Source organism: Rutidosis leptorrhynchoides, chromosome 7 (assembly GCF_046630445.1).
Source record: "Rutidosis leptorrhynchoides isolate AG116_Rl617_1_P2 chromosome 7, CSIRO_AGI_Rlap_v1, whole genome shotgun sequence".
In the NCBI taxonomy this organism is placed as follows: Eukaryota; Viridiplantae; Streptophyta; class Magnoliopsida; order Asterales; family Asteraceae; genus Rutidosis; species Rutidosis leptorrhynchoides.
The window spans coordinates 238,629,755-238,653,898 of NC_092339.1; the positions used below are offsets into that span (position 1 = coordinate 238,629,755).

At 35.1% G+C, this 24,144-nt stretch overlaps 1 protein-coding gene across 1 annotated transcript; it reads left to right on the forward strand.

Moving 5' to 3' along the window:
• Window positions 1–17,895: 17,895 nt before the first annotated feature.
• LOC139858150 (uncharacterized) lies at window positions 17,896–19,913 on the forward strand. Its single transcript, XM_071847002.1, has 4 exons — window positions 17,896–18,027; window positions 18,483–18,666; window positions 18,752–18,815; window positions 18,953–19,913. Exons 2-4 carry the CDS (start codon window positions 18,491–18,493, stop codon window positions 19,283–19,285), a joined length of 573 nt encoding a protein of 190 aa, XP_071703103.1. The 5' UTR covers window positions 17,896–18,027; window positions 18,483–18,490; the 3' UTR covers window positions 19,286–19,913.
• The last annotated feature ends 4,231 nt before the right edge of the window (window positions 19,914–24,144 follow it).

A 24,144-nucleotide genomic window follows, 5' to 3' on the forward strand; every position in this document is an offset into this window, starting at 1 on the left:
CCTTCTCGGTCCACCGTTTCAATCCAATTGGCCCTTCGGTTTCATCAAATTCTAAAGGTTTGCAGGCAGTGAATTCTTTGTAGGAGCATCCTACACGATTTCTTGTGGAATTAGTTCCACTGCTAGATCCAGAGTTATTGTTATTTTGCATCGCAGCCTGTACTGCGGCTATGTTTGCTGCAAGAAAAACACGGAAGTCTTCCTCACTCATGTTCAAATTCTGACGAGTTGTCGGTGCCATTTTCTTCAAAAATAGCCAAAAGAATTGAGTTAATCATATAGAATTTAAGAGTAGTCAATAGTATTTCGTAGCATAATATGAACTTATTTATAAAAGTTTTTTCTTCATATTAGCATTTTATAGTTTTAATTCGGGTAATACCTACCCGTTAAGTTCATACTTAGTAGCTACTATACAATTCAACTACTACGATTCTATATGAAAAAACTTATTACAATAATAATTCGCGTTCAAACTTTATACAATAATTTACAAACTTACAGTACCGCCATTATACATATAGGATGAAATATATCACATAATATCATTGCTACTCGGCAGCTATAAAGACAATTCTAGTTAATACGCAAGTTGTTCAGCAAAAGAAATAAAGACACGTAATTCATAAGTCCAGAAACAAGTCATGCATTCTGGTTTTACTAAGACGACTTCCCATCCTTGGTTTTGTGGAAAGTAACCGTTATGACCATTGGCTAGGCAGCATGTTGTAATGTCGTCAAAAGGACGAGGGTTTCGTAATGCCCAACAGCCCCGTAACAATCTAAAAACCTTGTTTCTCATCTCAACTACCTAGTCTGTCACTTGTGGGAATATTTTATTTAAAAGTTGCAACCCAATGTTCTTTTTCTCAATTTGATGAGAAGCGAACATTATTAACCCGTAAGCATAACATGCTTCTTTATGTTGCATGTTAGAAGCTCTTTCTAATTCACGAAATCCTATTTTGGGATATGTTGAGTCAAAATAGGTTCTTAACCCGTAGCGTAAAATTGCATTTGGGTTCCCCGCATTTAACGCTTTAAAGAAAACACGGCATAACTTACGGTCTCCCCAATGTGATATACCCCACCTATCAAAGGAAAGCCTTTTATAAACTAAGGCATTTCTGGAAAGTCTTTCAAATGTTTGACAAGTTAATTTCGCCATAACTAAATGTGCCGATGAATTCCGACCTACTCTAGACAAGATTTCCTCAATCATATCCTCTGGTAGGTCTTCTAAAATATTCGGTTGTCTACCCTTAACGTCCATTTTGTTTTTATACTGTAAAATAGACAAGGATTAGATTCGTAAAAGATAATTAACAAACAACACAAGAAATTTTTACATGGAACATAAAAGTACAAGCACACTATAATACATATAATACACAACATGATTACAACCCTCTAATCAAAATCACTGGTTTCATCTTCTTCAGACTTGGTTCGTTTTCCTAATTTTCTAGGGATATATGATGTTCCTCTAATATGAGCCGTCATTTTCCACAATGGTTTAGAAAACCCTGGTGGTTTAGAGGTTCCCGGGTTATTGTTACAATTTAGGAAATACGGACGTTGCCGATACATATAAAGTTCATCGGGGTTGGAATCAGGTTTCTTTAATTTTATACCTTTTTCCTTATTATTTTCTTTTGCTTTATTAAATTGGGTCGAGGTAATTCCTATAAAATCATCGGAATCCTCATCGGGATCCGATTCATCGAAAAATTGTTAATCTTCCCAATAATTTGCTTCCTCGGCGGAAACACCATTGACCATTTTTAACGTTGGTTCGTTGGTTGAGGATTTTCTTTTATTTAATCGATTTACTGTAGGTATCAATATTTCTTCCTCCGGAACCTCTTCTTCTTCTTCCGGTTCCTCCTCTTCCAGTTCCTCCTCTTCCAGTTCCTCTTCTTCCGGTTCCTCCTCTTCCGGTTCCTCCTCTTCTGGTTCCTCTTCGGAAATTTGTTAATCTTCCCAAAGTATATTCGACTCTTCATTATTATCGAGTGAGTCGATGGGATTTGTACTAGTGGTAGACATCTATCACACAATATCAAACATATTAAGAGGTTAATATATCACATAATAATTACATATAGTTTCCAACAAAAGTGTTAAGCAATCGTTTTTAAAGAATACACGGTCGAAGTCCAGACTCACTAATGTATCCTAACAAACTCAATAAGACACACTAATGCAATTTTCTGGTTCTCTAAGACCAACGCTCGGATACCAACTGAAATGTCCCGTTCATATTTATTATAAACATTCCATATTAATTGATTTCTTTGCGAGGTTTTGACCTCTATATGAGACGTTTTTCAAAGACTGCATTCGTTTTTAAAAATCATATAAGAATATCCACATCATTCCGGGACATCCATCGGACATGATATAAAACTCGAAGTACTAAAGCATCCCGTACTTTGGATGGGGTTCGTTAGGCCCAATAGATCTATCTTTAGGATTCGCGTCAATTAGGCGTGCACTAATTCTCAAAATTAGTGATGTTCCCTAATTCTTAGGCTACCAAGCAAAAAGGGGCATATTCGGCTTCGATCATTCAACCATAGAAAGTAGTTTCATGTACTTGTGTCTATTTTGTAAAACATTTATAAAGTTGCATGTATTCTCATCCCAAAAATATTAGATTTTAAAAGTGGGACTATAACTCACTTTCACAGATTTTTACTTCGTCGGGAAGTAAGACTTAGCCACTGGTCGATTCACGAACCTATAACAAATATGTACATATATATCAAAGTATGTTCAAAATATATTTACAACATTTTTAATACGTTTTAATGTTTTAAGTTTATTAAGTCAGCTGTCCTCGTTAGTAACCTACAACTAGTTGTCCATAGTTAGATGTATAGAAATAAATTGATATATATTATCTTGACCCAATCCACGACCCAGTGTATACACGTCTCAGGCTAGATCACAACTCAAATTATATATATTTTTGGAATCAAGCTCAACCCTGTATAGCTAATTCCAACATTACTGCATATAGAGTGTCTATGGTTGTTCTAAATAATATATATAGATGGGTCGATATGATATGTCAAAACATTTGCATACTTGTCTATGGTATCCCAAGATTACATAATATATTAGAATACATGTATAATACAATATAAGTTAGCTAGGATATGATTTGTATAGAATTGTTACAATATTTCCCGTTAATGGTTTATCCTAGGAGATACACGCATAAAAACATTATTTTATACAGAAAAATCGAAAAAAGAGCACAGAAAATAACAAAATCTAGCGGTGTTCAGAATTTGTCGTCCAGCGTTAAGCAGGCCGCCCAGCGTCAAGCGTAAGCCCTGCAGGCAGCTTCTATGCATAAGCCCTTTTACTCCGCGCGTGAACGGCAAGCAGCCACATCAGCACACGCCACCGACATTCTGGATACTTCACGTAACAGAACCATTCAGTGATTGACACGTGTATCCCGTGAATTTTGAACATTCTGTGCCTATAAATAGACCCCCTGGGTCACCACATTTCACATCATTCTGATCTGAACTTCGGTCAGAGAGAAGTACACTTTCTCTCTCACACAGTTCTTTCTCACTCTAAAATAACATTAGCCGCTTAGCAGCTGTGCGCTAGACGGATCATTACAGATTGATCCACAGATTGATTGAGGCCACCCCACAAATCTTACATCTGTGTTCCGGGTCTGCAGAGATTATTTCTCGAGGGCAAACAACAATCAACATTATACGCCATATGCTAAGCAGTTATTCTCTGTACTAGTACCTTACAGCCGCTATACGGAAAATCGTACTAACAGATGGCGCCACCCGTCTCAAAGACCACCAAAACCACCAAGAGCACGAAGGCAACTGAAACAACCACGTCAAAAACAACACTTGAACCAGTCGATGAAAACCTCATTGAAAATATACAAGTTGATCAGTTAACTCTTGAAGAGACTTCCGTTGAAGAAGAAGATCATTTGCACACTGACATAGCAGATGATCAAGTTCATGAAACCATACCACGATTGAGAAAACCATTGATGGGAGGTTCTAGCACAGGAATATGGAAGGCTAGACGAGGAACACATAATGTCTCTTTCAAGAAGACTTCTGATGTGAACGCTAGGCATAATGTAACGACCCTGGATTTTCCAACTTTTAATTAATAATGATTATTATTAATACCTGTGATTAAATGAAGGTATTGTTATACATTTACTTGTTACCATGATTGACTTTTAATTGCCCGACACGTCTTTGTGACACACGAACATTTCACGAATAATATTTTTAGATATTATTTACATTCATGATTGAATTTTATTAATCATTTTTAATTAACTAAAGTTACTAGTTAATTACTTGGGCTTTGTTGGATTTAAATTGTTAATCACTTGAACTTGGGCTTTCATTAGTGTTAGTGGACTTAGAAGCCCACTCTACTCACCTTAATGGACTTATTAGCCCATCACTCATGTAAGTATTACTTTTAAGATAAAACTAGATGGATTAGTGCATGGAATCTAGTTACAAGTTACTTACACATCTTTCCCATGCAAACACCCCTGATAACCATCTTTTTAAGACAATTACATGTAAGAGACTTGTGGACAACTCCCTCCCCATTCTCCTTGTGAACCGTCGGCCTAGAGGCCTTGGAGAGAGTTCAAAATCTTTTTTTTATTACTTATCCTCTTGTATCTTCATTTCTCACACACACTTCAAACTTGCATCTTATTTTCTCTCCTTTTTCTCTCAAGACTTGTGAGTAACAAAGCTTTTTCTTCTCTTCTTTTCCTTGCAAAAACCATAGCATACATACTCCCATATCATCATCATTTGCTTGTTTATTTACTAGTTTCTTTTTGTTGTTTGATTACTTGTAGTTGTTGTTGTTACTTACTAGTTACTAAGAATCAAACTCTCTAGTTTGTTATTCACTTTATCTTGTTCATACAAGAACATACAAGAACATAAACTTTCTAGTTTATGTTCTACATTTAATGTTTGAAAGATTGAAGGTTCATGAGTTGTAAAACCATACTTGAAGTTCATGTTGTAGACTTAAAGTTTACTTCCTTAAAGATCAAAACTTTGGCTTGAATCTTTAAAAGTGTGAGCAACCATGAACTTATTTACTTGTAGATTCCAATTATTTCTCCATTTTGTTCATGTTTAATTCGTGATTTTGGTTGTTGTTGGTCAAGTGTTACTAGTTAACTTTGATCTCATTTTTCTTGAACTAAAGTTAACTTGTAAGTTCAAGAACATGGAAGTATAACTTTTTAGTTATAACTTCATACACTTGTGTTGGATTTAACTTAATAACTTTAGATCTAGACTTTTGGGTCTTGGATCTTCAAGATCTAACTAAGAGCTATGTTCTACAACTTAAGATCTTGATTAGTTAGTTTACTTTCAAGTTTGTAGTTCAATATTACTTTTATAACTCTTGTATGTGTTGGATCTAAGGTCTTGATGTAACTTTGGTTCATCAAATATCATACAACTCTTAAGTGAGTTGTTCTACATATCTTAGACTTATACTAGTGTCATGATAGTCTAAACTTGGTTAATATTACCTTTAGAGTTCATGTATGTGTCGGATCTAAGTTCTTGATGTAACTTTTGTTCATCAAACTACTTGCAACACTTAATTGAGTTGTGCTACTTATCTTAGACTTACACTTGTGTTATGATGGTTAAAACTTGGTAAAGATGATGTAAACACATCAACGAGTTGTACACTTGAAGCTAAATGCATCAAGGGTGAGAACCGTGATGAACATCAAGCACCAAGAACCCACCGAAACCTACTACTTACTGTTTTTTGGAACTGATCATAACACCTAGGCTACTTTAAAGTTGATTTTCAGTTAGCTCTATTCGAGTAGATAATTTTTCATTTAAGACTCGTCTTAATCCGAGTTACGGTTTAGGATCTATGGCCCTCCAAACGTCACTATGTCCTTTTAACGTTGTGCTGAAAAAATTCTGACCTACTCGCACTTAAACCGTCGCCATGGTCAAACGAAGACGATTTTTCTTCTGGAATTTTTACATCAACTAAAGGACTCATATACGGAGTCATCGCCACTGGTCTCACCTTATTTCAGTAGGTGTAGAGGCCGTGGTGACTGACTGAAGTCAGCCTTTGTTTTAAACTCTTTTCTAGAATGAAACTTACTTTATACTTTTTGTTTAATGATGAATGGTGATGACCCTTAAGACCTAATTTACATACATTTAAACCTATTGGAATGATTTACTGACTTAGTAATATTTGACTTAGGTTGAGGACTTTCCGGACCTACATACTTGCTTACTTCCCGACTCAACTTTATTACTACTTTACCACTGTGAGTTATAGCATCCCTTTTTACTTTAACTATTTTGGGAACTGAGAATACATGCGCATTTTATGTTTTACATACTAGGCATGAGTACTTAAACTTTTATATATGTGTGGGTTATACAACGGCATAAACATTCCCTTTAGCTCGGTAACGTTTAGTCATTGGTTTTTGAACCGGTGAACGCGAATCTTAGATATGGATCCATAAGGTTTGACATCCCCACTCGGGCTAGTAGCGCTAGCATTTAACGGGTGTTTAATACTTTGTAATCATACGCACTCGCTAAGTGTACTTTCAGGGGGTTATAAACGTTAAGTTAGTTACCAAGTGCCCACGGTTAAATATATACTTTATCATACTGTTTTGAAACGCTCTTTGTAGCACTGAAATCTCGTGGCCTACTTACATTACTGTTATACTTAAACTATAGCTCACCAACCTTTGTGTTGACGTTTTAAGCATGTTTTTCTCAGGTGCTTAAGGTTGCTTGCTTCCGCTGTTGTACTAGTCTTGCTGTAGACACCCGCTGCTTTAGAGATGTCACCGCATGAACGTTTATCTTGCATTCATAAACTTATTTACTTTTGAACAATGATTTGTAACGACCTAAGGGTCACGTACTATTATCTTTGCTTCTAGTCATAGAAGCATACTTTTGGTTGTAAAACAATTGACGTTGGTTATGACGTCAGCTTTTATCATGAATGCAAACTTGTTTTGAAAACGCATATAGTGTTTGACCTTGTAATGATCCTGTTGTTGATGATTTGTACACGATGGTTTTGTACGGGGCATCACACATAACAGCAAAGGAAAGTCAATTTCCAGATCACAATTGTCCAAGCTATTTAATCAGTTGAATGCCTTAGTTGATGATACAGGCAATCAACACAATGATGAAGGTTTTTTGGACGATGATTGGAATTTTGAAGACGAATGTGAACAATTCTTTATGACTGAAGAAATGGCAAGCAAGTTACTGGATGGAATTTTAACTAAAACAGCGCCATCACGATTTAAACAAAAGTTAGCACAACCAACCATCCGTGCAACAGCTGTGGATAATTTGTTTGCTTTGATTACTGGTGATAAAGCTATCAAACCACCAGCAATGGCAGAATCAACATAGTGTTTTATTCCTCGAATTGCAGATTATCCATTACCAAGAAATTTGGGAATTCTATCAATCGGTGTTTATGATGGTACAACAGATCCGGAGGATTTTTTGACTATGTTTGAAGGTGTTATGAGGTTACAGCATTGGGAAGATGAAACTGCGTGTCATATGTTTCCAATGGTACTGCAGAAAATGGCACGCGAGTAGTTTGCTAGTTTGCCACCAAGGAGTATTACCAATTTTCTTGATTTGAGGGCAAAGTTCGTGATGCAGTATCAGAGTTTGAGAAGATGCACGTTGTCACATCTTGATGCACATGAGATAACAATGCGTCAGAATGAATCATTGAGTGATTTCATGAAGCGTTATACCATTGAATGTCAGAAAATACCAGACATACCAGAGTCTCAGCTTGTTTCAGGATTTATATTTTGTCTCGATCAGCGATGTTTTGGATGATTAATTCATGCTTTATGTTATGATATTCCAAAAACATTGCATCAAGTGTTGGGTATTGCTCAGAAGCATTTACGATCAGGTGAAATGGGATATCCAAGAGTGGATAATTATCAGAGAAATTTCAGGCAGCAAGGCGGAGAGCGGAACAAGAATGACAATTATCAGAGGCAACGAGGCTATGACAATAATTACCAGCAACAGCAGAGCAGTTGGAGAGGAAATAATCATCCAAATGACAATTATCACTATCGAAAGCCATTAGACAGGCATCCACTTATTATGGAATTAACCAAAACTCCAAAAGAAATCTTGTTCACCGAGCCAATTAAGGAATCATTTCACCCTCCACCACCGATGGAAGAGCGTCAGGGACTATAGAGTGATAAGTGGTGTGACTTCCATGAAGCATATGGACATGAAACAGATAATTGCAAGTCATTAATGAGGGAGATCATTGCAAAGATCAAGGCTGGAGAGCTGAATCATCTTTTGCCAGGAAAAAAGTATCGATGAAATGATCCAAATAAACATTTTGCTTGGCAGGGAAAAGTGGGTCACGGTGGACGACGTGATTGGCACAGAAGGGAAGAACGGAATGATGAAAGGGATCCAACTCCAGAAATGCACATCAAGATCATATGGAATGAGGAGCAGGAAAATGAAGCAGACGGAGAACGCAGTACAGAGAGCTGGATGTATGCTCCAATCATATTTCATACCATTCCAAATTAGCGCCTGTCAGAAGAGCCTGTGGTCATTTCAGCTGTAATAGCAAACAGAAACATCACTCGCATTTATACTGACACAGGTAGTGAAGCAGATATTTTGTATTTGCATTGTTTTAAGGAGTATCCGTTCAGCGTGAAGGATCAGCTACGCTACACGAACTTAAAGATTGCTGGTATCACGGGTGAATCAATAAGAGCAGTTGGTAAAGTAAAACTGGATGTCACACTGGGAACACACCCTTTGGTCCGTACAGAAATTGTGGACTTTACAGTTCTTGATGGCAGATCACAGTTCAGTGCGTTGTTCGGTAGGTGGACCCTTCGCAAATTCAGAGCAATTACCTCTACACCGCATGCAGAATTGCAGTTCCCAACACCAAACGGTGTAACAGTAATACACTCTGAATATGTTGGACCATCAAGAGAGAGATCAGTTGTTCATGAAGCTCCAGGGAATTTTTTCAGGGGGAATCATCAAGGCAGTTGTTCAGTAGAAATGATGTGAACGGGTACTTCAAACCACCTAAAATGTGGCAACATTGAAAGCAGGACACAACACGGTACACGGAAGACAGTATAACAGCATGAATCTCGCAGAACAGTTCTTATCACATTTTTAATTTCCATCAGTTCAGGCAACAACACAATACACTTTTTGTAATTTTCTGATTGGGACTTGATCACCCCATACGAAGATATTACACAAAAATGTTGTATGTGTGACAGTGTTATCAATAAAAATTTTTAAATTTTTCTTACGCACAGCATTACGCGTTACGAATATAAAGCATGGCATTCATTCCTACCCACATAAGGCAACGCATTTTTATGTCCCCGATGGTAGAAGCTCTTGTGTCAACATTATAGAGATAAGGGATCGGCTAGCGTAAAGTTTTTACTTCGCTAGAGGGCACCGAGGCAAAACTAAAGATCTCATAATGTCATGACATACAGAATGGTTTATCACAACGGCATAAATCCATTTATAACTTGTAAACAGAAAACATTAAATACAAGTATATTTTATAAAGCCGCACAAAACCTAAGCGCAACACGCTAAACGGAACATTGCAAGTTCCATAAACAGAATTATCTCTAACACGTTTATCAATTTTTATAACATATAGACAGAATACCATCATTATGATTCATTCACATCCTATTTCAGAAGTTATCAAAAGACTTCTCGATATTTCTTCATAACATAATTCAGCTAATGCAGAACGGAGAATGGATAAGTTGTTTACACAGTAATCATAAAAATTATACATGTTTTGATCAGCTACAGGCCAGATATACAATTTTTAAACTGAATAACACAATGACATTTATGTAGCAGTATACTTTAAGATTCATAAATGAGAATGCTGTGATGGGGTATTACGAACAACGGATGACGGATTACAGTTCAATGCATAATCAACAATCAGTTTAAGGCAAACATCATTTCATATGACATGCTATATGAAATTCAAATGCACATAGCAGCAAAATAATAAGAATAGCAAAATATGCTAACATTAAGCATAATGGCAGTATACACAAACAAATTATTAAGTTATTACATATTGTTATTACAGAGAAAATATTTCCTTAAATAGGCACTTCTAAAATGTCCTTAACTGACACATCTTCCCTAGCACACACCTCCTCTACAGAGTTAATCTTCAATGAAGTAACTTCATCCATGGCCACTTTCAGTCTAGCATCAGCACCTGGTTTGATAAATTTTGCAATAGCAGCTGGTAGGGGGTCAGGCTTCATGGGAAGAGCATCTAAAATTTCCAAAGTAGCATCTGAAAGATCACTTTCTGTAGATACCTCAAGATATCTATGAAAAGTTTGCCCAACAAAGGGAGAACTCAACACCCTCTGCATTAGTGCAGGAATCCCATTCTTTAATTTCACAAATTTTTTCTCTGAAGCAGCAGCAGTAATGGCTTTTTCATCAGCATGACCTTTTTCTCGTTCAACCATTCTTTTCAATTCTCCTACTTCTTTCAATAGTTTTTCTTTCTCTTCTATAACCTTCTCTTTCTCGGTCCTCTCTGCAACACATTTTTTCTCAATTAGCTGCAATGCCTCCTCCTTCTTTTTTGCCATGTCAACTGCCATTTTCCACTTAAGATCAGCATCTTTTAAGTCAATCTCCATCCTTTTCAGCTTGCTGGCAGTATGGATAGCATTATCCACAAGAGTTGCTTGGGCCTCTTGCATTTTCAGACCATGAAGAACATGGTGATTCAGAAGCAGTAGTGATGCAGCTGTTGATTGGCAACTTTGTTTAAGGGTCATTGCAGATAGAGAAGAAGAAAGATCAGTAATTGTATTTCCCTGCAACATAACCATACGATCAATAAATTATAGTAAAAATGAACAATACAGATAGATTTCCACGAATTAGCTGATAATATGCACCTTCAGAAAATTGGCAAAGCTGTCAGATTTATTGACAGGATTTTCTAAAAACTCTCTTAAGCCGGCCAGGGGAACAATGGAAGGCGGCTGCGATGCGGAAGAAGACTGTGTTGTATCAACCCTTGATGAAGTTAATGGATTAGTATAAGGAGGAGTTTTAATAGTATTATTTTCATCTGCTTCTTCATTGTCTTCTTCATCATTATCATTCTCAGCATCAACAACTTTATCACTCTTATCACCACTAGCAGTGGCATTGTCACCATCTATTGATAAATTCAGTTCTGCATCATAGATAATCAATCTTACCGATAAACATTAACAAACATTGTATAGTACATAAGAAAATGATGAAGACATACTTCTTTTCTTTGTTTGTTGAGAAGCTTTGCTAGATGCACGATTCCACAAACACTTTGTGCATTTTCCAGTTTTCTTAGTGATAGGCGGTTTTAGATCAGACTCAATAATTTCCACATCCGATGAGGAAGGTTGCACAATATCATCATTATCACCTTCCGTAGGCCGTTCAGGGCTTTTCAATTGTTCTTCAAATGCAGTATCTCTGGCCTTGTCAACCTCAAGTTCAGCATCAGTTTTTGGCCGTTCAGAAACAGTAAGAGCATCCAGATTGGCCTTCTTGAATATTTTAAAAACCTGCATTTTGTTTTCTGCAAAGCATAATAAATGCATTGAATGCAAGGCACATACGAATACATTTTACAGTAACATAATGTAAGTAAGACACATATAAGTTACCTACCACAGCCTTTCCAATGCAACACTGGCACAAATCCATCACGCCAATTATCACTCATTCCACACCGTGCTAAGATGGCTTCATTATCAGCATATGAACATTGTGGTAGTTCCAGTGATTTCCATTTTTCAACAGTAATTCTTTCATCATCAGACAAAACAATTGACTTACTTACCCCTATTTTGGTTTTCCTCCATTTTCGAATGTTTGCCCAATTATCCTGAATAACTCTTTCATTAACAAAGAAAAAGGGTTCTTTCCATCCTTTTAGAGAAGTTTCTTTTGTTCCAGTAAAGGCTTTATTAGCTTTACAATCAAAAGTATACCAGCATTTACCAATCAATCGAGTCATAAACAACTCGTGAAAATATTTATACTTGGAGTCTTGCTAACAGCATTGCAGTATAGTTCAAAAAGCATAATTTTTTGTAAACCTAGTGGGTGAATCTGACTAAGGCCAATCCCATAGTGAGATAACAGTGTCTGCAGAAAAATTGTGGGGGGAATACGAAGATTTCCAATTGTAAGCTGAAGCTTATACAGTGTAATCATCTTCTTAGGGGGATTATTTGCCCTCGCATCAGGAGAGGAAACCATGGGGTTTAATAATCTAAGGTTTTTATGATCAATACATAGCTTGTCGATTTCAGCTTCAGTGATACTGGACGGAATAGTGCTCGCATCTCGATTATCTCTTTGAGATGAAGTGCTGCAGGATTCGGCCATGGTAGTGTGAAAAGTAAAACAGGGAAAAGAGGTAGACAAGTGATGAATAATTACACTAACCTTGAAATTCACAGTTTTGCTAAAACAAATATTTGCAGTTGTCTTTAGCACAGATGATCGGTTTTCGAAAGAGTAAAAAGAAAAAAGGGAACGGTTTATGTATAAGTAGATTAATGAATGGAAGAGGGGACGAGATTACGACGCGTGTATGGATCAAATTAATCGAACAGAACAATTTGAATTTTGAAAATTTATCAAAAAGATTTTGGGGGCAAATTCATAATTAGATATGTGACGTCAGAGCAGAAAATCATACGGCTGCAGCAGTTTTGTGTATTCGAGGAGAAAGGCATTTCTTATTTTTTAGTTTAATGACTTTATTTTTTACAAATATAAAGACATCAAACTGGGGGGACTTAATGGTGTATCCTAGAAGATACACGCATAAAAACATTATTTTATATAGAAAAATCGAACAAAGAGCACAGAAAATAACAAAATCTAGCGGTGTTCAGTATTTGCCGTCCAGCGTTAAGCAGGCCGCCCAGCGTCAAGCGTAAGCCCTGCAGGCAGCTTCTATGCATAAGCCCTTTTACTCAGCGCATGAACGGCACGCAGCCACATCAGCACACGTCACCGACATTCCGGATACTTCACGTAACAGAACCATTCAGTGACTGACACGTGTATCCCGTGAATTTTGAACATTCTGTGCCTATAAATAGACCCCCTGGGTCACCACATTTCACATTATTCTGATCTGAACTTCAGTCAGAGAGAAGTACACTTTCTCTCTCACACAGTTCTTTCTCACTCTAAAATAACATTAGCCGCTTAGCAGCTGTGCGCTAGACGGATCATTACAAATTGATCCACAGATTGATTGAGGCCACCCCACAGATCTTACATCTGTGTTCCGGGTCTGCAGAGATTATTTCTCGGGGGCAAACAACAATCAACATTATACGCCATACGCTAAGCAGTTATTCTCTGTACTAGTACCTTACAGCCGCAATACGGAAAATCGTACTAACACCCGTAGCTACAACAATAAAAAAATATCCAATCTTATTTTACCCATAACTTCTTCGTTTTAAATTCGTTTTGAGTGAATCAAATTGCTATGGTTTCATATTGAACTCTATTTTATGAATCTAAACATAAAAAATATAAGTTTATATTCGGAAATATAAGTTACAAGTCATTTTTGTAAGAGGTAGTCATTTCAGTCGAAAGAACGACATCTTGATGACCATTTTGAAAAACATACTTCCACTTTGAGTTTAACCATGATTTTTGGATATAGTTTCATGTTCATAAGAAAAATCATTTTCCCAGAAGAAAAACTTTTAAATCAAAGTTTATCATAGTTTTTAATTATCAAACCCAAAACAGCCCGCGGTGTTACTACGACGGCGTATGTCCGGTTTTACGGTGTATTTCGTGTTTCCAGGTTTTAAATCATTAAGTTAGCATATCATATAGATATAGAATATGTGTTTAGTTGATTTTAAAAGTCAAGTTAGAAGGATTAACTTTTTTTGCGAACAAGTTTAGAATTAACTAAACTATGTTCTAGTGATTTCAAGTTTAAACCTTCGAATAAGGTAGTTTTATATATATGAATCGAATGATGTTATGAACATCATTACTACCTCAGGTTTTGTGGATAAACCTACTGGAAATGAAAAAAAATAGATCTAGCTTCAAAGGATCCTTGGATGGCTTGAAAGTTCTTGAAGCAGAATCATGACACGAAAACAAGTTCAAGTAAGATTTTCACTCGAAATAAGATTGTTATAGTTATAGAAATTGAATCAAAGTTTGAATATGAGTATTACCTTTAATTAGAAAGATATCTTACTGTAAATAAGAAAGATTTCTTGAGGTTAGATGATCACTTTACAAGATTGGAAGTAAGCTAGCAAACTTGGAAGTATTCTTGATTTTATGAAACTAGAACTTATAGAATTTATGAAGAACACTTAGAACTTGAAGATAGAACTTGAAGATAGAACTTGAGATAGATCCATTAGATGAAGAAAATTGAAGAATTAAAGTGTTTGTAGGTGTTTTTGGTCGTTGGTATATGGATTAGATATAAAGGATGTGTAATTTTGTTTACATGTAAATAAGTCATGAATAATTACTAATATTTTTGTAATTTTATGAGATATTTCATGCTGGTTGCCAAATGATGGTTTCCACATGTGTTAGGTAACTCACATGGACTGCTAAGAGCTGATCATTGGAGTGTATATACCAATAGTACATACATCTAAAAGCTGTGTATTGTACGAGTACGAATACAATACGGGTGCATACGAGTAGAATTGTTGATGAAACTGAACGAGGATGTAATTGTAAGTATTTTTGTTAAGTAGAAGTATTTTGATAAGTGTATTGAAGTCTTTCAAAAGTGTATTAATACATATTAAAGCACTGCATGTATATACATTTTAACTGAGTCGTTAAGTCATCGTTAGTCGTTACATGTAAATGTTGTTTTGAAACCTTTAGGTTAACGATCTTGTTAAATGTTGTTAACCCATTGTTTATTATATCTAAAGAGATGTTAAATTATTACATTATCATGATAATATGATGTATTAATATATCTTAATATGATATATATACAGTTAAATATTGTTACAACGATAATCGTTACATATATGTCTCGTTTCGAAATTCTTAAGTTAGTAGTCTTGTTTTTACATATGTAGTTCATTGTTAATATACTTAATGATATGTTTACTTATCATAATATCATGTTAACTATATATATATATATATATATATATATATATATATATATATATATATATATATATATATATCCATATATATGTCATCATATAGTTTTTACAAGTTTTAACGTTCGTGAATCACCGGTCAACTTGGGTGGTCAATTGTTTATATGAAACCTATTTCAATTAATCAAGTCTTAATAAGTTTGATTGCTTAACATGTTGGAAACACTTAATCATGTAAATATCAATTTCATTTAATATAAATAAACATGGAAAAGTTCGGGTCACTACACCGAACGTGTTGACTTTTTCGTTGACTTTGACTTGGACCAAAAGTTGACTTTTATTCAAACGTAACCAATACTTTGTTTAATCGTTATAACTTTTCTTTTACACTTATATCTTGCATGAAACTTGACAACGTGATTCACATGCTTTATAATCGAGTCGTAATGAGCCATAGGACTAATTGAACACATTTCGCCCGACCTTGTGTCGTAACCGGTTAATTGATACAACTTACTTGTTTAGGTCAAGGCTAGGAAACTTTCATATATACCTTTACTTTGTGAAGTACCTTTATACTCATGCACTCGAGGTGAGATCATAGTCCCATCTTTTAAACAACTATTATTCTTTTAAATCGTGGGCTGAGAAACTTATACTTTGTTATATCTTGTACGACTTACTTTTATACTTTGAACACAAGTACGAAGAAACAAACATTCCACGGCGAGTTTGAACAAAAATCCTCAATTCGATTATCATTAGTTACACTTGCCGGGTGTAAGCGAGAACTTATGTTGTATGGCCATATGGGTTTGACAAACCCTCATTCGGACGGTTCGCTACCGTTCTACGGATGAAATATATTTTCGAGAAACAGTGTATGTTCTAACACTATTGTGATGGGGTTCTTGGATGGAAAGTTAAGCTTTGATAATTGGGTGCTCGCGAATAACAATTTTTGAAATGCAAACGATTTGGATAATCAACTATACAAAATCTTGTGGTTCAAAAACAACGTTTATTACTACACCTATGATTTCACCAACGTTTTTCATTGAAAGTTTTCTATATGTTTCTCAGGTTCATACTTGGCTACTTGAAACATGCTTCCGCACACTTTGATTACTTGCTTGGAGTCAAGCATACATGCATACGCTAGCGATAGCACTTTTGGATTTAACTTAAGCATACATACTTATGCTATTTATAGCAAACTGTGATTTTCAACTTATATTATGTCGCAAGTTGTTTCATTTATACTTTACTACTTTTGTAAACTTAACTTGTTGTCGAACCTTTTGATAAACTAAACTTCGTAAGTCTTGTACGTTTCAAATTAATGCGACATAATTTTGGTCAAACGCGTCTCATATACGGACTATGACCACGTAACGGGACCTAAGTTAACGGCGCCGTCAACGACGATTTTGTCGGGCGTTACAATCCTCTCTATTGATAATTGTTTTGCTATTAAATTTGAACCTTTTGGTTTTAATATGAAGGAATATCCGAGTGGAATCATAATGCGATGTAACAGTGCTGGAGACCATTATCCTCTACCTACACACAAGCTGCATCAACTTCAATCCCATTTTGCTTTTTTCATTTACTTGAATGATTTGTGGCATCAAAGTCTTGGTCACCCGAGTGTTAATATCATTTAATCCTCTAGTAATAAAGATTATGTTTCACGTAATCCATCTAATAAATTATCTTTTTGATCTTGTTAATTATCTTTGTTAACATCTCTAGTGAGACAGAAGTAATTATACGTGACAAATAATTAAGGAAATGCATGGGTGGCCGTAGTGATAGAGACAAACAACTTGATTGAAAAAGATATTTTTAGTTGTCATTAATATGTTTAAAGAAAGGGTTCAGACATTGCACTCGATTAAATCCAATGTCTAATAAAGAACTTTACAACTGTCGTTAAATATATTTTAAAAGTAATCCACATGTTTTCTTAAAATTTTTTACTAAAATCTCGTCGTTAAAACGCCTTTTCACCCGCAGACATAGGACTATTATTGTCTTTTATTTAATATAAAAACAAACACATCTAAATGTCATAAAAGAGTTATTTATAATAGTTATCAATTAATTAATTTACCATCGAAGCTTAACTTGAGTGGTATGTGGCTCGAGGATTCAACTTGGAGTACTGTCAACCCATGTTCGATTCTTACTTAAAGCAAACCAATTTTCAACCTAACTCTTCAAAGATACTACTAACATTAATGCAAATTATTTAAATATATATAAAAAGGGCATAAAAGAATTATTTATAGTAGTTAATAAATTAATTTAGGAAGGTCATATCTTTTCCTTTAATATATATAATAAATAATAAATAAATATAATAAATAAATAATAAATAATAAATATATAATAAAATAAATAATAAATACTCATTAATATAATAATAATAAATAAAAATAATAAATAAATAAATTTAAATATAGATACTCTGTACTAAAATACTCCATACAGTACGTAGTACGTAGTACTCCGTAACTTTCTTTTTATAAATTAACTAAATCAAAATTAAATTAGTAACCTGTTTCAATTTCGTATGCATCTATCTATATATTACATCCGTATCTACCTCTTTTTCCTTTTCTCCTTCGTTTTTCTCCGTCTCCAATTTTGTTTCCGACTACATTAAATAACTCTCCGTTCACGTCTTCTTCCCTCAGGTAAGATATCCCCTCAACCCTTTTTTTATTTCATATTCTTTTTATTTCACCTTTAATTTAATTTAATCATTATTTTTACACGATATAAACTTTTAACTCAACTCTACTGATTTCAACCATCACGCATCTGTATTTTTCTTTCTTAAAACGATATATAATTCATTCTTCATATCATTAAACATCTGTATATAAATTTTTTCAAATATTACGTATACATGTGTGTATCTATATATCATACATATATTTCTGTATAAAAATTTGATTTAGGCTTTTTACACAGATCTGCGTAGGTATTTACCGATTTATTTGCTCGATCAAATTCGACCTGATTTCGATTTCAGATCTGGTTAAATTAGGGCTAAAAATTGAAAATTGGTGAAATGTTTTATCTTCTCAGATCTGGTTAAATTAGGGCAAAATAAATCTGATATAATAATTTTTTATAATTAAAACAGGAAAAAATATGAATCACTGTGGAATTCATCGAAACAACACCTTTGAAGAGATGAGGAGCTCCGTCTCCGTTTCATTATCATTCGAAAATTCAGGTGAGCCTATGGTTTGCCCTAAACCTAGGCGACTCAGTTTATTTAATTCCACCGTTAATGAGCCTGTTAGGCCTCTCCGATGGCAGATGTGGTAATTTTTTTGTTTTAAATATTTTCAGTCATCAGTTGAGCTTTAATCTTCTTTTTTATTTTACTATTATTTGTTTTATTGGCAGCTACCAATCAGAAAGTTTTGAATCGAAAGCTGGCCCTGAGCTTCTTGACATCATCTTTTCAAAGGTAATTAGTTGAATTCACATGACTAATATTTTAATATTAATGGATTTATCAGTTGAATAATCAGTTACTGATCTGTATGAATTGAGATAAAGCTAATTAATTGATTAATTAAATATTTGGTATATTGTTTATTATAGGGTGGCAGTAATGTTGGATCAGATCAACCATGTACAAATATAGCTTCGTCGCCCCCGTTTTTTAGTGGGTCGCCACCAAGTAGAGTTTCTAACCCGTTAATTCAAGATGCCCGATTTGGGGATGAAAAGGTTATCCCCATTTCGCCGCGTCAAATGGTCCCCATTCCTGCAGCATCGGCTGGTGTGTCGTCAGCGTCTTCACAGTCCTCGTCTGCGAGAAAAGGTGGATGTCTTCGTTCAAATTTTGGTAACAAACCGGCTGTCAGGGTTGAGGGGTTTGATTGTCTCGATAGGGATAACAGGCGCAATTGCAGTATCCCGACTCTGGCTTAAATCAAACCCCTGAGTTTAAACATACTTTAAGATTATCGAGTACATAAAAAAATCATTTTACAGAAACAGATAAGATCAGCAGTAAGTTTAAAATGTTAAGTCTATTTAAATTTAGTCTTCTAATGAGGAATTTTGAAGTGATAAAAGAGTGTGTGAGCGAGAGATATATGGAGGAGTAAGGATTCAGTGGGTTACTATTAGTGTAAATAAGAATCTTTTGAAAATTGAATCTTCATTTTTTAAGTATGTAAGTAAATTAGGGAGATGATGGTGAAAAATAATGTGAGAGATGAGTTTGAGTTAATGGTCTTTCTTGGTTTAGGTTTAAGGTGTTATCGTCATGGTGATGATTTGTAATTATAAAAAGTATCTAGAGGGTAATTTCCGAAACATCAAATTTTCCTTTTTTATGTTCTTTGAATTATTTTGTTAGCAGCAGAGCAGCAGCTGATTTGCGATTTTACGAAGCGAAATGTTTATAAAGTTTTAAGATCGCTAATCGATGTGAGTTGAATTGAGTTTATGACATTGTAAATACGTATATGTAAGCTCTTTAAGGGAACTTAATATCAAATCTTGTTCTTTGTTTTTGATACATTCTGTTCATTTTTTTTGTGCAACCTTATTTTAATCATGTTTTTGTTGATATGCGTTATGTTATGTTTGTTTAGAGTATGCATTGAATTGAATTAGTTGCAAAGAAATTACCAGAAAGTGTGAGATCAATTTTCAAAATTTCTAGTGTTGGGTTGGATTCAACTACGAGGCTTTTAAGGTGAAAAACCATGATTGCTTTGTAGTTGGTTAAAAAATCACATAATTTCCCTCCAAGATTAATTACCATTGACAGTTACAAGTGAGTGTGATATTAAGGTTCTTAAAGTGAAAACTGTGATACTAGATTACTAGGCTATTTTTGGCGTTTTGAAACAACTTGTATTCTGGGCATCTTGTTCTTGCAAGTTGAAACCTATACATAGTCCGTCTCGATTATTTTGAACTTCTTTGCTATTGAAAGTTGAACCTATACATACCCTGTCTCGGTATTATTTGTTAATAATGTTGTTTTCGTTAGTCCTGCAAGTCAGAATCCACTGCATTAATCATTAATGTTGACATCTGTTTCTATTTACCCTCTCTCGTTTTTATTCTTCACTATTCTATTTCAAATTTATTTTTTAATTTTTCTAATAAAAAAAATATCCAGGTAAAGTTGTATATTCCATCCGTCCAAAATCTATGGTCCTCAGACAAAAAATAACAGTTTAAGAAAAAATACATGTTACATGTACTTTTCTGTTTACTTTTCAATCTTACCCCTTACTTTTTACCTATCTTTTTGTCATACATGCATAAAGTAGGGGCACAAGAGATTTTTATCACATTATTCTTTTCGATTTATGGATGTGAACAATTAATTTAAAATATCGTAAAATGGAATAATGGACTATAAATTTTAGACGGAGGGAGTAATATGTTTAATATACGCATATAACAAAAAAGTGGGTAAAAAAAGCTGTAATAATCTTTGTAATAATCTTTAATTTAATACAGTACATGACTTTTTTTAACCGCTTATTTTCTGTCAGAAAGTAATAAGAAATTTAGAACGATGGGAGTTGTACACACTCACCTTTAATACGATCCGATAGGGGGGCATATATGCCGTTTTCTTTTTTTCTTTTTTTTTAGAAAAAAAAAAAATGCCGTTTTCTGACATAAAATAAATTCTGTCATTTTTTTCTAAAAATAAAAGAACGAAAAAGGTAGAGGAAAAAACAAGTCTTATCCATGCGTCTGCCTATCACTATGAGAGGTCTACATTTTTGTATACCCATCTTGTGGATCCCTCTTATCTCTAAAAGTGCACACCTTCCGTACAGGATAATATTTGAAAGGCAATACGTACAAAACTCATATATTTCATAAAAATCTTAGCATGTGGAAACAACTACCATGACAATTGATACTAAAGAAGTTGTTAGTGATTTTAGCATGATCCAACGTCATTTTAGTTGATTGGATTGCTAAGTTGAAAGTGCTCGAACCATTGAAACGCTACACAGATTGGAGAGTGTAAAGTACACGTTCGTAAAGTGTAAAATGATTTGAGGATATGTTAGTGAGCTTGGAAATAACATTTGGAACTTAAGGAATGCGAAACGCGACTTGAAAGAATGCGAAACACGACTTGAAAGGCTAAACACACTTGAAAATAAGCTTAAACTTGATTTTGGTGTGTAGTAGCTTTAAGCCGCGGCGCGGCTCATGGGCACGCGGCGCGGCTTAAAGGGTGATTTTGAGTTCGAGAGTTTTGGCATTTTTGGAAGTGTTGTGCTTTGTTAGCTCGCAGCGCGGCTCCTGGACCCGCGGCGCGGCTTAACACTGAACTCGCTGAAAATGTGCCTTTTCAACCCAAAAGGCACATTCGAACTCCAAAATGCACATTTGAACTCCAAACGTTATGTGGTTGTTTCAGGACATTTATGAACGGTTTTTCCATGTATTTGGACTTGTTTAAGCACAAATACATGGGTGTGGCATTTCAAGCATTATGTGAGTTCATATGAAAAGTTGCGACTCTTCAAAGACACCTTTTGACTCATTATAAATATATGGATTAATTTCCTTATGAATGGTTAGACACTTTACACAATGTTCCAGAGTTTGAACATGTCTAACACACTTTCAACGCAAAACTCCCAGATTTATACAATCTACAATTGCAAGGAACAATTATCTTTTGGTCAAGACGATTGTTCATACTAGTCTTATCCTAATAGTGATTTCGTGTAACCCGTGACCAAGTGGGTCGAAATACTCTATTAAGAAAATGTTCACACGATTCTAGTATCAATCCAGTTGTTGATTCTTTACCCACTAATCCATATTTCTCCAACAATTTAATAGAGTATTTGAGAATCAAGGCCGGGGTGAATTTGTGAAGTTTTGAAGGAATGAAGATTATGAAGGAATGGCTATATGGGATTTTAGTCATAATTAAGGCATGATTTGTATTGCACTTTCTGAATGGGATGTATTATGTTCATTCTTCTGACTGCATGAGAGATTATTGGGGCTGCCAATAATTATCGGGTACGCATGTTTCATTCCCAGTTTGTGCCTAAATGACTTGTTTATGAATATAAAATTCAAATGATGAACTTATTCAAACCCTTGGACAAGCTGTTATTGCTAAGGTCAAAGACCTTGAATATTTAGAGTATTTTATTGAAATTTGTGAAAGCGAAAATTTTAGTGGGTTCACTATCAAATACTTAGGCGGCCACGACCTAATGCTTATATTTGAGGAATCCGATCTGGCCCTTGATCTGATAAACAACTCGGACCACCCATTATGGAAATGGCTTGAGGATATTAATCCATGGGACCCCGAAGTTTATAAAACCTCTGGTAGACTTGCCTATGTTAATATATTTGGGGTACCTATTACTTGTTGGTTAGAGTCCACTTTCGTTGACATCGCAAAAAATTGGGGTGAGGTAATTGAAACGTTTAATTGTTCAATAACTAATGAAAACAACCAAGACATATCCCATGGCTCGGTTATTGTCAAAACAAATAACTTTGCACCGATAAACGGTCAAGCAATTGTTAATCCTGGAGACATCAACCAAACAAAGGTTTATATCACCGAAATCCAAAACTTTACCATGTTTAACCCTTATGGTGATATCGATAACTCATCTAATTGGGACGATGAAAGTCTCTCGAATGGTCATATTTCTGATGAAGAATCTCACTTGGATTGTGAAAATCAGGTTGAAGGTAACGTTGAAAAGATCACTCAAAATAATAATCATATACCCGGTCAATCACAAATGGTTAACGCACCCATAAAACAAACATCACCCAATTCCTCCAAACGTATGGATACTATACATTTTAATAATAACACTTGTAGCCAACCTCATCAATCAACCAATATTTCGAGATCTATCAACCGTAATGATACCACCAACATACATACTCCAAACCTCACCAACTCCAATACCGAAGCCAAAACCAATTGCTCAGAAAAGATATCTTGTTCCTCAAATGAAAATTTGCCACCACCCATACCTGATTTTGTTGTCCATAAAATTAACACCAACATCTCAACTCCTACACATGGCGAATCTGCCTCTCCAAGGCTTTCAGTCAACCCACAGCCCTACATCTATACCGATACAAACAACCCAAATCCACTAAATGATGAAGCAGTCTTACCGATACCACACGTGACAGTTCAGCCAAATACAGTTTATTCTAGCCCACTGGACCAAGTGCTTAATGATGATACACCAAGGTCCACTCCTGATACCCTTGATCAGAACAGCCCCATCTGTAGTGAAACATCCCACATTCCAAATTCACCAATTCGTGACTCAACCGTGCAAGGTGATAATGATTTCGACTCTAGTCAGCAGCACAACCCCATTAATTCACCATTAAACCTCCAATCAAACTCACCATTACAATTTATGCCCGCCCCAAACGACACACAACAAACGAACTCCGATCCTTTCAACATTGATCCCTTACTTTTTACGGATAAGACAATCGCTAAAAAGAGAAAAATCACCAATTCCATCGCCTACCCTATCACTAATCCAAAAACCACCCCTCAAAATCCTGATATAAAAAGGCCTAGATCCAATATGCTCTACATTAAACACCTTGCAAGAAGTGGCCAAAAACTCAGAATTTCACAGTTGGCTAAACGTGGTAAATCCTCAACTAATGGTGGCGGTAACACATCCAGTTACTCGAGGGGATCTCACACGGACACGGTGCGTAACAAAAAGAATAATAAGACAAGTTCTACCACTAGCAACAATTTGGACACAAACGAATTC

Coding starts and splice junctions, on each gene's coding strand:
- LOC139858150 (XM_071847002.1), top strand. CDS start 18,491: ATGAATCACTGTGGAATTCATCGAAACAACACCTTTGAAGAGATGAGG. Junction 18,667..18,751: donor CCTCTCCGATGGCAGATGTG/GTAATTTTTTTG, acceptor TTTTATTGGCAG/CTACCAATCAGAAAGTTTTG. Junction 18,816..18,952: donor TTGACATCATCTTTTCAAAG/GTAATTAGTTGA, acceptor TGTTTATTATAG/GGTGGCAGTAATGTTGGATC.